Source organism: Siphateles boraxobius, unplaced genomic scaffold (assembly GCF_051911475.1).
Source record: "Siphateles boraxobius isolate OS27281-9 unplaced genomic scaffold, OSU_SipBor_1 77, whole genome shotgun sequence".
In the NCBI taxonomy this organism is placed as follows: Eukaryota; Metazoa; Chordata; class Actinopteri; order Cypriniformes; family Leuciscidae; genus Siphateles; species Siphateles boraxobius.
This window is the reverse complement of record NW_027509205.1, coordinates 16679969-16695626: the sequence shown is the minus strand read 5'-3', so window position 1 is coordinate 16695626 and position 15658 is coordinate 16679969. Positions and strand designations below refer to the sequence as shown.

At 37.4% G+C, this 15658-nt stretch overlaps 1 protein-coding gene across 2 annotated transcripts; it reads left to right on the top strand.

Moving 5' to 3' along the window:
- The first annotated feature begins 107 nt into the window (after nt 1-107).
- cbx5 (chromobox homolog 5 (HP1 alpha homolog, Drosophila)) lies at nt 108-11601 on the top strand. 2 transcript variants are annotated; one of them, XM_077218247.1, is made up of 6 exons: nt 108-243; nt 1387-1459; nt 1972-2185; nt 4234-4465; nt 4708-4808; nt 10441-11601. In XM_077218247.1, the coding sequence occupies exons 3-6, from the start codon at nt 2046-2048 to the stop codon at nt 10580-10582; spliced, it is 615 nt and encodes a 204-aa protein (XP_077074362.1). In that variant the 5' UTR covers nt 108-243; nt 1387-1459; nt 1972-2045; the 3' UTR covers nt 10583-11601. The 2 variants fall into 2 exon arrangements, with proteins under 2 accessions (XP_077074362.1, XP_077074363.1); XM_077218248.1 differs by having other exon boundaries at nt 119-243; nt 1387-1455.
- Nucleotides 11602-15658: the final 4057 nt, after the last annotated feature.

Here is a 15658-nt window from a genome sequence, read left to right as displayed (position 1 = left end):
TAAAAAAGATATTAAGCAAAACCTGTGGTTTTAGTAACCATGTGGCGCGTGCGCATCTCATTGTATGCACGCAGGCTGTTTTTGGCGCGAGAGCGGCTCGCTCAGGCGCATGCTGATTGGCTAGACTCGCCACTGGACGGATGCATGCGCGAGAGGCAGCAAACTCCTGTGTGCAGGGAAAAAGCCGCCGCCGCCTCAGCCTCATTATCCAACACGATTAGAAAAACGTCGAAAAATACCTCAGTAAGTATAAGATAATTATCAACATTAACGGCATAATATGTTATTGTATATTCTCCTTGCACTGTAAAAGATTTGCGCCGTCGTTGTTACGTTTAAACCTGATAAGATCAGGTGAAATCTGTTCAGCTCGGCCCGCGCTGTTGCTAAGCAAAGGCTCACACGGTGTAGCGCGCACGACGATAACATTCAAATAAATGCGAAAAAGCGCGTAAATGCTTTGCTCGCATCGGTTAGACGACGAGAGTCAAATATAGAAGTAGAGAGTGTATGCTAATTGAGCTAAATTAGCCTGCTATCATGCGCGCATGGGCATCGGTGAACCTTGTTTTTTGTTATTGCAGGCTTTGGCTCGTTGAACTAACGTTAACGTTAGCTTATAACGTTAGTTATTTGTACACAAACAAAACACCACGGAATTATTTATCAAGCATATTGTCTTATATATTTGTTTTGTTGCTCATGTACAATGAGCTTATAGTGAGGCAAACCGTAGTAATCAATTTGACTTCTGTAGCCAAATGTTAGCAGTGCAGCTAGCACTGTATTTAAATCCGATGTTGTTTATGTTATGTATTTTGGAATAAATGCATTTGAAATTAGCATATGACGAGAATGAAAACGTGAGAGCTGTGTAACTGTTAGGGCTGCTCCGTGTTTCACATTGTTTGGCCTTACTTCGCTAATATCCTAAATAAAATGAAGATAAGAACACATGGCTGGTTTGTCGCAATTCTAGTGCAAGGTTGGGGAAATATGTGTCTTGGTAGATGAATAACTGGGGAACTGCATCCCAATCCACCAATATAATTGCTTAGTCTAATATAGAGTGCTATAGACGGTGTGCACCAATATTTTCTTTTGCCTTTTAATTGATTAAATCATTGTTTACTAAACATCTTTTGCATTTTATTTATTTTGCTATTATTATTATTATTATTATTATGCGTTTAAGCCTGAAATGATGTTGTAGCTCCTCAAATGAAATGCATTTGTATGTTTATTTGTAAAGAGCTCTGTGGAGTTTTTTTTTATAAGAGCAGTGAGTGTGTTTCACTTTAAGATGAAAGTTTTATACTTAATGCCTTTATATACATTTTGTTTATATATAAATGCAAATGTTTCAATGAACTTTATTTGCTTAAGGGATCCCTGAATGCTGTGATCAAGAATCATCTCTGCATTTTAAGAGGTCACGTCCTACATTAGAGAACTGTAGGTGAGTGCAGAAAAACAAATACTGATTTTTGTCATTGCTGTTAAGTTGACTAAAGTTTAACTCTTAAGATTTTGAGAATTCTACCGCCCTCTGTTATTATCATGTTATGAGTAATTTTAGTTCATGATAGTTATTTTTGCTAGGAAAAGAATTTCACAATATAGACACTAGTCAATACTTATACCTATGAAATCTTATGATTATCAATACCACAGCAGAAACTATTGCTAACTGATTTCTTAAGTAGGCCTAAACATTTTTTTGTGTTCTTTGGCAATTTTTAAAATAAACTGTAATAAAATATAAATTGCAAATGACAAGCAATAGAAATAAACTTTTTCTAGAGTCTTAACACCATCTAGTGTTAGTTTTGATCAAAATTTGCAGTGGATATGCATCTGAACAGTCAAATATGAGCACCCTGCAGGGTTTTATTCTTCGTAATTTTATATGGTAAATAGCATCTACTCATAGTCTTGCTAATGGATTTTTTTTGTTTTTTTTTGTTTTAGTTGACCACTTTCCTCCCCAGACCAGGGAGCCACAGAGGTCACATTAGCTCAGAGGAAGACACTTAGAATCAGCCATGGGAAAGAAGAACCAGAACCGTGAAGATGATGAGGCTGCTTCCTCAGATGAGGAAGAGTACATAGTGGAAAAGGTCTTGGACAGGAGAGTTGTGAAGGGCCGTGTAGAATATTTCCTCAAGTGGAAAGGCTTTACGGAGTAAGTCAGCATTGCCCTTTACAATAATCTAAAGGCCCAGATACACTCGCAGTGAAGTTCTTTTTTTATTAATCTTCACCTAGGGGTTTGAAATACGTGAGCAGCGATATACTGTTAGCGAGCATCCTGACGCTGCCCACACTGCTGAGAATGCAATCTAGATGAATATGTAAATATGTGCTGTGCGCCTTCCTCTCAATAACAAAATAAACACAACAAGTGACAGTGCTGAGAAACAGCAGTTAAAGGGATAGGTCTACCTAAAAAGACTATTCTTTAATTTACTCGTTGTTCCAAACCTGTATGAATTTCTTTATTCTGCTGAACTCAAGATATTTTGAAGAATGTCGGTAACCAGTTGATGGGCCCCATTGACTTCCATAGTATTTTTTTGTTCCAATACTGTGGAAGTCAATGAGGCCCATCAACTGTTTGGTGAATGTTCTTCAAAATATCTTATTTTGTCTTCAGCAGAAGAGAGAAATTCATACAGGTTTGAATATGTTTACACCAGCTCTGCAGTTTAGTACTCCAGTCATGTCACCTTTTTTAATTTAGCACTTTACACAATAGATTGCTTATAGGTAAGCAGCTCTACGGTATCAAACATGAAAAATGGCTGATTTTGTTTTAAATTATGTCATACCAGTTCGTTCTTCGATTTAGCTTGAAGTATCTTGGGGCCTTAAGCAGGGTTCCAGACTGCGACAAAATTAGTCGCATATGCGACCATTTTTTGAGTATGTGCGAGTTAAAATGTTATGTGGTCGCATTTGTGCGAGTGGACGCTTGAGCAACAGAACGCCGTTGTATCAGCTGCTGCAGTCCGTAACTTATGTTCAAAATGAACGAGTAGGCTACATCATGAATCCATTTCCCAACCCGTGTTTTTGACTTCTTCTGAATCACTACGGTACGCCTATAATAAGTGTTTATATTCGGACTATTTTATCCCGGGTTCGTCTCGGCTGCGGAGTAGCCCAGTGCCTGCGTGACTCGCCATAGACATTAACGGAGATAAGTTCCGTCTACAGTGTTCTTCCGCAAGTTTATTTATTGACGAACGTAGACGTCACGCGCATTGCACACTGATGGTGAAACGCGCCAATTACGAATTCACGAATTAAGGCATATAAAAATGATAAACATGGTCTCACGAAACACAGAGCCCCTTCCTCCTACGTCTTTTCAGCGGTTATATTTTCCTCTGTCGAGCGATTACTCTCATGATCGCTCGACAGAGGAAAAGGAAATTATTATAAAATGCAGAAGGTAAGGAGTGTGAGATTTCTGCTTTTTGTTACAACTATAAACTTTGATAACGAAAAATCTGTATCAGTTTATTATAATACTCTAATCTTTTAAAATGTAATGCATACATTTGAATGTTTAATGATTTTTAAAAGATAGAAAGATGATAATAGACAGATAGATAGATAGAATATGATTCAAATGTAAATAGATAGATTCTATATAATTCAAATTTAAAATGCTTAAAATTACAGAATAAAATTACTGTCCAAAATCCTGAAATTTGGCAATGATAATTAATATATTACAGGTATTTCTGCTGCAACCCAGAAAGCCTTTGCTAGCCTTGGTCCATTAAAGCCACTATTCATCAGCATGCATTAATTAATCCCATGGCATGTAGCAAAAGAAAAGGTGCGACCAAATCATATGCTGGTGCGACCAACTGAGAAAGTTGGTAGCACCAGTGCAACCAGTGGAAAAGTTAGTCTGGAGCCCTGGCATTAAGGGTGTCTACGCAATCACTGTTTTCACATCTTAGGAACATGTAAGGTGTTGCTGCATGTAAAAGTCTTAAAATGCATGAAATGACAATGAAACATGTCTCAGTTTTTACACTGAGATGCAATGGGCCTGTCTAAATTCTAATCTAAACCATTTAAGAAATTAGTTTGAAGATCACTCAATTCTTGGCAATTTTAGTAGTGAGCAAACTTCCTGTTAGTATATCTCATGCACACATGATATGAGGAAATACAATGTTCTTAATTCATCATTTATCGTGCATTGTCTTGCAGCAAACACAACACGTGGGAACCGGAGAAGAATCTGGACTGTCCAGAGCTTATCTCAGAGTTCATGAAAACCTATAAAAAGGGAAGCAGTGGAAGCCCACCCAGCAGCAAGCCCTCCAGCACAGGCTCTTCTTTGGCCCGTCCCAAAGACAGTAGCGGCAGCAGCAGCACAAGCAAGAGGAAAAACTCAGAGGAAGAGAATGGGAGTGGCAGTAAACCCAAAAAGAAAAAGGAGGTACAGGCTTAACAAAAGTTTAAGAGCCCATACTCAAGCTTCATTTGCATGTAATTACCATGCAATATCCATCTCGAATATGCAAATATATCCAGAGGGCTGAAATTCATTCTAAAATGTTTCTTCAATCAGTTCTTAAGTGATATCGTTGTGGTGGCCAGTGTATTTAATGTGCTGGTGTTAATGATATTTCTAGTTTGAGTAATTTTAGGGATTTTGATCTCAGTCTTTGTTCTTCTTAGGATGAGATTCTTGTAGCAAGAGGGTTTGAGCGAGGCCTGGAGCCTGAGAAGATTATTGGAGCAACAGACTCTTGTGGAGACCTTATGTTCCTTATGAAGTGGTGAGCAATTTATTTCAATGAAAAAATCTTACCATATTTCCCAGTCAAAAATTGTCTTCTATGGTGGCGGTCGAACATGGTAAACCAGACACATTTTAAAGTAGCCTACCCATGTGAACTGTGAGCCCAGTACTGAATAATAAATAAATTCAAAATAAATGCTAAGAAGAAACAGGTTGTAACATCAACTTATTATTTATTTAATATTACAAACTGTTATATTAACTTAATATTACTAAAGGGATAATATTAATATTAACCTGTTTATTTGTTAATTAAAAAATAATCACTGTCTAGACAGATCATCGAACAAAGTGCTTGGAACTATTTTATATTTTAAATAAATCTGTAAATTTATATCTAAAAAGTCACAGAGTGACTGCTTTGAAAAGTTAGTAATAAAATGAACAAGAAAGTTTACATAGAAACGGTGGCAGGTCTATTTTGCATTTATACTCCCAATACTTAATGCACAATCATTTGACATACAGTATCAGATTTTATTGTTCCGTCCATTGCTGTGGTTATCACTGTCAATCACACATTTAAATACGGTCGCCAATCCAGAAACGTTGCAATGTGTTGTTAGCAGCATGAAAATATATCAGTTATGTTTTAGGACTGGGTGAAACATACAGAATGCAAACAAAGATCGCTACCATCATAATCACTGAAGCTTAAATTCAACGCAAGGTACACAAAGTTGCATTCTTGTGAAACTCCCGTTATTATTAATGAAGCTGTTTACGCTGTGCAATGAATCTTTTACTGACATTGTTTTTATACTTTGTTGGTTATAAAGAAAGGATTTGCGAACGTGCAGAACTTTTGCTGAACAATAAACAAAAGCCACTAGCTGAACGGAAAATCTGGTGTTTCGAGTGGATTATGACTAATCTGGTTGGCCATAACTTTCACATGCTTGACAGAGATGTCTGTGGTTGGTTACATCTCAAGTCTGCCAAAACACATTTTAAAGCAGTCGACTATCAGCGTGTACCAGTACGGCAGAAAGGCAGATATTGTCTTATATTAAATTATACAAATAAATTCAACAAGGATTAATTTAGGCGGCCACCAAATATTTTCAATGCAGGAAAAACCCTGTTAAAATGTGTATTTAGAAGTACTATGTATTTGGCATTTAAATTTGATTTAAATCTAATCACAAGTGGTCTCAATATGCATGTTAATGACAGGGATGTCTCTCGACTGACCAATTGTTATTGGATCACCCGAGATGGATGTAGGGACAATAGTTTCAATGGCCTCATTTACACCTGGGATTATGTCTGATTTCATGCAACTGCCCCGTTATTGTTTCTTTGTCTGAACTTTGCTCACATTCACACTCCTGCCCTGTGTGAGACTATAGAACCAATATTCTTTTGTCTGAATTTTACACCTTGACATTTAAAAACCCATCATTGTAGTCTCCACTCAGCATTTATTTATATTTGACTTGTTTACAAATATAATTGGAGTTCCTGACTGGTACACTAACTGTAAAGGCTATATTAAACTTACCATACATACACACTTTAACAGACTACACAAGTTACACAAACAATTGCCACTTTTCCAAGCTCAAGTAGAAATATAACTGGAACCGTTCCTTACCGATCTTAGAAGCATTTGGCCCGATGGTGGAATAGCACCTACTATTCCTACTACTATACTATATACTGAGTCCAAAAGTATATTCCTTTTATGATCTTGTGTTGGTTTTCTTCATAGATTGAGGCAGAAAATACAGTGTTTATTACAGATGTAGCCTTTTGCATCAAATCCACAGTATTCCTGCGCCCCATGAGGCTTTGCGCGAATTATGGGTGTAACTTCCGTTAAGCTGTAAACAATCAGTGAAAAACTAGATCTATGGACGCAATAATATATATATTTTTAAACCGTGTACGATGACATTACATTATTCTACTCACCCTTCAACCATTGATCATTAACCCGTTTAATCCCAAATTTTTTCTTGCAACTTGAGTACATTATTTTTACTCCTTAGACCTCCCTAATACTCAAACATTATGCCTTTTTTGATTTTATGTTGGTTAAGTTAGTTAAATATTAGGTTTTATACACTGTCACAATAGTGACCGGTGGGAAACACCATAGTCAGAATTCATACAAATTCTTCAATTAGACCTATTGACACAATTCATTCCAAGACATCCAATACCTCGTTTTGTCATTTTTGCCCCCATTTTTCATGAGCTGAACTCAAAGATCTAAGACCTTTTCTATGTACACAAAAGGCCTATTTCTCTCAAATATTGTTCACAAACCTGTCTAAATCTGTGTTAGTGAGCACTTCTCCTTTGTCAAGATCATCCATCCCCCTCACAGGTGTTGCATATGTTCAGTGTAGGATTGCCAATACCAGCCAATACCTTTTTTTCAATTGAAGTACTGTGTTATACTACCGGTCACAACTGTGACCGTAAACAAATTTACAAGTCTTACGAGCAAAATATATATGCAGGAGTATAATTTTCAAAATATATCAGCAGTAGACCCTTTAAAGAATATATGTACAAAATATGATAGTTCTATCTGTTAATTAAGATGTTTTACATACTACTTTTTGTAGTAGTCTGAGGAAGACATCTTCTTCTAGATGTGCAAGCAGGAAGTAACTGATCTGGTCATGTGACCTTTCACACTAGTCACATGACATTAATAGATTTTAATCAAGACAATCTATTTTGTCATTTAAAAGTTGAATTTCTTGCCCAAAGTCAATAACAACGTTTTCAGAGCTTCCAGAAATAAGAAAAAAGATGCGGTCACAATTGTGACCGGTGGGATTAAACGGGTTAAAAGGACATTTAAAAGTATAAAAGCATCAACAAGGTACTTTCAACAGACCATGAATAATCCCAAAAGCAATCTTTCCACAGCAAAATCGGTCAGTTAAGTATCACTGCGGTAATCTGTATTATGTAACATACGTTGCCTTAATAATAAAAAAATGTTTTACTTCAGCATTGCGTGATACTATTTTAAAGTGATTTCAGTCATTTTGACAGATAATAAATTATTATTGTATTTACCTGTGAAACCAAACCTTGAAAGAGACTTGAGGATTTGGGGAGGGGAAAAAAAGAGATTCTTCGTGGATTCCAGTGAATTATTAATGGTATACATCGTAAATTAAATCGGGAGAACAGACCACAAATGTGCAGTATTTGTTGACCTTTATCATACTATTACAGCGGAATTCAAAAGGAAAAAAGAAAATAATCTTGAGGAAAAGAATGCAGAACTCTTACTATAGATATTCTTGTTATAACATGTCACGTTAAAATACCAAGTGTTACGTTATTCTCATGTTATTCTTAGATGAAACATGAAAGAAAACTGATAGCTCATTAAGTCAAACTGACGGATCAGCTTTATTTATAGGGCAACCTTATGATTTGAAATGATGCGTTTCAGTCTTTTTGAATGGAAGTTCCCCAAACCGGAAGTGCCACCCATAATTCAAAACGCAGTAAGCTCGTCAGGAATAAGGTGGATAGCATGCATTATAAACGGAATGTTATCCTACTTTTCTATTGCCTAAATGTTCCATTGGTCAAATGTTATAGCTGTACACTGGCACAATACAATAAATCATAATTAAACTGCATAGTTGCGTAATAAATGAGGAAAATTCAGATTTTTGCATATTTCTGTTCATTGCTTTCTGAAATTTGTAAATGACTTGGCCTATCCCGTAACATTTCTAATATAAAGTTGTGGTCAAATATTATGCATAGCTTCATATATAACCCTGAATATATTTTCAGGGTTTCTGTGGGTCCTCAAAGTCTTAATTCAGTTTGTTTGAATTTAAAGGTACAATATGTAGGAATTTTGCAGTCAAATATCCAAAAACCACTAGGCCAATGTTATATATTTTGTTTAGTTGATTACTATAAATATCCCAAAAAACTTGCGATTTCAACCACGGAAACGGGACGTGTGTAACCAGGGGTGAGGAGTCGCCAGTCAATGACGTCATATCCGCGTTACCCTCGGTTTCCGCCAGGTTTGACCTCGCACTGCCATAGTAACCATGGCGACAAACGTGGAACAACAGGCTTATGCCCATTATGCCTAGCAGGACGCTCGCTCATGCTGTTGTTGTTTTGTTCAAACATTATGGACCATGGCAAGCAGACTTTGAGACAAAAAAAGGACTAAAACGAAAATCAGCATCTTTCGCGATGCCGAGAGCTCAACGTCCACGACTAACTTGACAGAGACGCGAGTGTTGCATGTACTTTATTAAACTGGTGAGCAAATGTACATAAAACTAATCCATGTTATATAGTTCAACATAATGAAATGTTAGAATATGATCTCTAGGTTATTCTAATGTTGATCTAGCTTAGTTAGTCTCATACAGCCAACACACAACCTAACTAACAACATTCAACACACTCAAATGCAGTTTAGTGTGATAGTGTAACTGTTAGAGCAAGTGAAACAGCGCTGCGTTACCTCAAGTTTGATTCGTCTAATAAACTGACCTGTGTGAGTATTAATCCAGCACTTGCGTGTAGTTCGGTAGAATGAAATGTCCTTATTCCTTTATCCGCGGGACTCACGTTGTGTGTGGCGTCAAAACGTCAAGCAATCGCGCCCTGCTTCACACCACAGTCATGTTAAAAACATCAATGTATTCACTCATCCATAAAAGATCCATCAGCTTGACGACAAGATCCATAATTACGCTTAATGCGGAATATACGTCATCAATATACGCCTTTGTTATTGTGAGAGGTTAGCGACTCCTGGTGGAGAAAAATCCTTGCATATTGTACCGTTAAGGCCATAAAATTTCTTAATTATCTTAAATGGGTTAACGGGAGTTTTATATTTTGGGACAGAAACTAGAACCGTGATGCCGCCTGATGTGATTTTTAAACTTCAAAAGGGCTATGATTTTAAGACATTTGAGCGCTTCACTTTCAAAGTAAAAATGTTCTACTGGGTCTGTTTCAGAGGAGTTCACAATCAATGAATACCACACATCTATGCCAATCGAACTCTTATGATGCACGGTTGATGAATTGATATTAATATTGTAATGTAGATGGTTGTTGGAGAGCATATTTTATCTCCATCATTTTGTGCAGCTGGAGTAGTAAAGCATAGGCATTTCAAAGTTAGAGTCCCAGTGTATATAATTGTTTATAATTAAAAATCTAATTAAAAAAAAAATATTTTTTTTAAAGGTCGTTGTTGGTTTTTGGTTGCACAATAGTCCAAATCTTGCTTTTAATTGAATCTAAACTCTTGCAGCTTTTCTCTGGGCCGCCCAAAGACATTTGAAAAACATTATTTAACACATTCAATATACAGATTTGACTAGTATCTGCACAATAATCTTTTTATTGTCTTTCTTTAAACACAATATTACATCAGAAGGTCTTTATAAATGGGTGTTTAATTCTGTTCAAGCTCTCCTAAATGAACTTTAGCAAACAAGTGTATTTAAGGATTTTAATGTCACACCAAGTGATTTTTTTCTTTTCTTTTTTAATAGAACTGGAGCTTATTCAGTGCAGAATGATGTATAACCGTGTGCAATTGTCCAATTAATGCAAATTTCACTGATGTCCCACCACAGGAAGGACTCTGATGAGGCAGACCTTGTGCTCGCAAAGGAAGCCAATCACAAGTGCCCACAGATCGTCATTGCCTTCTATGAGGAGCGTCTGACCTGGCATGAAGACGGCGATAAGAAGGAAAAGAGTGCCACGGCTGTTTAAACGGCAAAAGGGGGAGGAAAGACACAGTCCTCCAAACCTTGTGCTCTGTCGTACCGGTGACACTCTCATAGCCAACTTTTAACGGACCATTTAGAAAAAGAAACAGCCAGCGAGTAATGGAGGTTACTAGCCACCTTGAAAACCTCTGGCCACCCTTCATGAAACAGCATCACTCACCAGACAAACCGAAAGGCCACGGTGAACTGTGGCAGCAGCGGAGAGTGGTGGGAATGTGATCTCTTTTCTCTTACTCTCTCTGATCTTCCTTCTTTTTTCTCATTATTTGTGTATTTGTGCCCCTACAACTATGTTCTTATGATGTATTGTGTGCTAGTGTAGATGTGAAACCATGAAAACCCGTACATGCCAACCTTTTAACTTTATTTTCAGCTGATTTCGTAGTATTGCTGACATGACTGAAAAAAAAAAACGGTTGAGGTTCAGTGTTCGTCTATAACGCTGGATAAAGGGTTTTTCCAATCAGGTAGAAAGAATTTTGCTGTATCTCAATTTTTAACTGTAAAAATGACCCATGTGGGCCAGAATTATTATTTTTTGATTTTTTTTTTGGGCTTCTAATTTTCAGTAAAGCCACATAACAGAACTTTACCTTATGGTAACTTGCCCTGATTAAAATTAGGAAAATGATTGGCATCCATTTATTTTTTATTTTATCCCTCTATCGTGTAAAAATGATATAACTTTTTTAACTAGCGTCAAAATTGGCCCTTTTTAACCATTCTTATTCTTTAAACTCGTCACTCTTGCTTGTGGGAGGGCAGACAATCGTCATCACCTGAGTGAAATGGGACATTTTTAATCGGTTTCCTCAATTTTACCTTGATATTCATAAGTCTAACTGACAGACTCCCTCTTGTGGCTGATTTTGGTGAACACATTCCCTGTTTGACCTCATGAACTCAGAGCTGTCTTCATTCACGTGGTAGTTTAAGCATATGTCGGGTTCTTGTTACTTTTTTAACCTAGAGTTGACTCAATAAAATTGTTTATCAAGGTCACGTGACTACACTTGCGTTTTGTGCTCTGTAGTGCTTTTTCGTTTTTACAGAGCATAACTGAACAAAGCTACTTTGAGATCATTTACAACAGGAAAAGTCTTTTATTTTTAAACCCATGGGTATAGTCCACTGGGAGTAGAAAAGTGGGAAAAGTTTAATTTGAAATTTTATTGTTTGTAATGGGGGGGAAAGTTTTTAAACAATTGAACATGGTTACAATTTAAAAAATGTTTTTGTTGTGTTGCAAAAGGACCATCCTCGACATGATCATTTCCACAGATGACTCAGTTCTAGCAGTTGATTCTAAAATTGCTTTGTTTTGTGCACAGCCTTTTTTTTAAATGTCCTGTACCAAAGGACAGTAAATCAAGTTTTCAACACTAACAGTTTAATGTTTTTGGAATCCCTCTACCCTGGCTTTTTGACTCCAGTCATGAAATAAATTCATTGTAGTGCTGAGATTATGCCAGTTTCACTCAATGCAATGTTAGAAAAAGCTAATTTGAAACAATCTTTTAACCAATGAGATATGCAAAATCCAATTTGGTACAGTTGTAATTGCAGTGCGGTAATAAGTTTGACCTGGAAAGCAGTGCTGATGTGTACCAGCAGATGTCATAATGTAGCAACTCTTGCCTGTGTTTCTATGTCCATGGTTTCTAATAGAATACTTATGGTAAGGCAAGTTTATTTATATAGCACATTTCATACACTATGGCAATTCAAAGTACTTTACATAGAAAGTAATAAAAATAATCACAAAATAAAAGCAAGGATAAAAAAGTTATTCTAAATGCTTTACATAGAAAGGAATTAAAATAATCACACTATGGCAATTCAAAGAGTTTTGCATAGAAAATAAACAAAATTAAAACGGTTATAAAAGGAATTAAAAGAGAACTAGAGTAAAATGAATTAAAGTAGTAAAAATATGATACATAGAATAAACACTGTTATATCTTATTTTGCATATTGATTTACTCTTGACACTGTGTCTGTGGTGTTTATTCTGAGTCTTTAAAGGAGCTCTAGGACTGACTAACGGGGTAGTCTCGGGTTCACTGCCCCATCAGTGCGCACCCCAAAAAAACCATTTGTTCGGAAGCTCTAGGAATGGAGTCGATCGAGTCCGCACCCCATTACTTAACAGTAGGCCTAATTAAGTAGCTAATAATTGCAGGTTAAAAACTAGAAGACTAAGAATTAATTCGCATATTTGAACTTCAAATGATTTTTATCCTATATTTGGCTGGTAGCCTAAATGTAAATTCATATATAATGCATTGTTCATCGATTTGAGAGCTCATATATCTACTTTTCTCTATTTTGACCTATACTTGAAGCAGTTTAATGCCAATTTCAGTCATATTCACTCAGTTTCATGCAACTTTGTTCGAATGCCTTAGTCTACTTTCGTCCATATCTTTCAGATGACGGTATGCTGTTGCACAGGCACTAGCCCTGCCCTGCAGATTTGAGCCTCAACATACTTCCAGTTCAGCCTCTTCCTTTTGTATTCCGTGTCTGAGACACTTGGACTATTGTGAATGTGACTTGTAGCTCCTTCATGGCCTCAGCTCCACACAGTCCAGCGTCTGAGCCAGAACCCCTCCCTTTAATACCGCTTTCTCGACTACCTCAGTGGCAGTGGAATTTTCCAAAGGGGAAAAGGGGAAGCGGTTCAGCTCTGAAAAGGAATGCAGAGGTCACTAGTAAATGTTCAGCCCCGGGGAGCAGAAGTCACATCAGATAACTGAGAGGTTGCATTTATGTTTTATGGAACGCTGGAGAGCTGAGCCTGTCACACTCGCACTGCTCCACCAGGACTCAAGGAATGTTAGATCAGGAAAGGAGAAGTATAGAATATATAGTCACATTGACACAAAATACACTTAAAAAAAGTTAACTACAACATCTATATTATCGTCCACACCAACGCACGATAAAGTAATGTTTATTACAAGCGCGTGCTGCAGTTTTGCGGTCAGCTGCTTTAAATGCTCGAGCTCTTTAGGCTACAGCAGAATGGATTCTGATTGGCTGTCAATGTTTTTATCGTTCATCAGCTGGGGGAAAAATCATTCTGAAAGTGATTCCAACGATATCGTTCATCATTATATATTTGTGATGTAGGTCTATCATTATCGTATCATTAAATCGTATCATAGGCTATAGTTGTGATGTGGACTCAATCTGCTATTCTTTTAAATTTGTTTTTTTGTTAAAATGTTTTTTTGAACGTCATCGTTATAGTAGCCTGTGAACGGGCCTTAAAAGAAAATTCTATACTCTCTTTAAAATAAAGGCTCCAAAAGGGAGTTTTCGCAGTGAACCATTTTAGGTTCCCTTTCAGTGAACAGTTCTTAAAAGAACTGTGAAGAAGTAAAATAAAAAATTTAAAGAACCTTTTGCAAAATGGAAAGGTTCCATAGATTTTAAAGGTTCTTATTGGAACCAACCATTATATATTTAAGAGTGTAATCAAACCTGAATGACATTCTTTTGTGATATAAGCTATTTTTGTAGAAAGTAAGTCATGACTTTGGAACAACATGAGGGTGAGTAAATGATGTTTATATTTAAACATTAAAATCATAATCCCCATGGTGAAACCCACAATGCTGAACAACGTGCAGGTCGTTAAGGCTTGCCTGAGCGACGTTTTTACCCATAAGGAAAGAGTGCACGCTTTGAATATGTTTGCTGAAGCAAAAAAAGTCTGCAAGCAGCGAATAGAGTCAGTGTGCAAGATTTCTGGGATGCATGTGGTCCGATGGGTTTTCGCTGCACATAAGCTCAAATAGATGGCTGTCAAGGGGACCACTGAACAGCTGTGGTCGAGGGCTGGAGTTCGGGAGGAGAAGACTGCAGCAGTGTGTTCGATCCACACTGCACCACCATCCAAATCGCCTAAACGCACACACAAAGTGCACTCGAGCGCCGTCGCTTTCGTTTGGACCGGCGAGCAGAGTCCTGTAGGCCTCAGAAGTACGATATGAGACCCTTTTCGAATCCCTTTCCAAACCTAAAAAACATAAACGCACACAAAAGCACCATTACACCATGATTCTGCTGACTTGTAGTGCAGCATTATGTGCGGCGTCATTAAGAACACAAGGTCACGCCATTAGCCGTGACCTTTCGAGACACTTATCGCCCCTCTATTGGGTTGTTGTCCGAGCCGTGCATCGTGATGGCGCAGCAATGCTCTTTGGGCCACAGTTGCGTTTAAAGCGCAGCAAAGCTTGGAGAAACAAAGCCCTGCCACTCCCCAGCAGCCCCCACCCTGGAGCGAGCAGTCCTCCTCCACCCCCATCTCTTCCCCGAGCCGGGGGAGTGAGAGAATTATGGCCGCCATAAAAGGCAGATAATGCATTGTTAACTAATTCTGTCTGCTCAGAGCTGATGTATCCACTGCTCTAAATCTCCATGCCTCCAATAAAATGCAAATGCTAATGCTCGCCCTCCACGAGCTGATATCATTTTTAACAGGCTGGAGGTAAAAGCTGAGATAGGGTGGGGCAGGGGACGACATAGACAGTGTGAGGTTTGCTATCCGGTAGGAAGAAAAAGATACAGCGTGGCGAGAAAGCCTATTAGAGCAAAGCTCTCTATGAACGCCCGATTCTGGTGCTCTAGCTTTTGGAGGCAGGGAGCTGAATGAGCACAGAGTAAATGTCAGTGTGTATTGCTCTATGAACTGATTCATGGGCTTTTTTAAATTAGCTTTGAGCACATCATTACATTACTTTGTATGTATTATTTACAGCGAACTGCACGGCGAGTTTCGGTATTGAAATATTACATCCCTTAAGGACATTCTAATTATAAAAATCTGGGCATCTAAATCATAAATATTCATTTGAATACTTTCATTAAGATTTGTGGTACATTTGGCTATGTTCTGATTGCGACCAATATTTGATATTTTCTAAATTGCATTATATCAACTAAGCTATATATATACAATGAAATCATGTTTACAGTCCTGCAGTTTAATTTTCTTTGAGATTATGTTCTGTAATTAACAAAGAAGATCCAGTACTCGTTCCTGCGT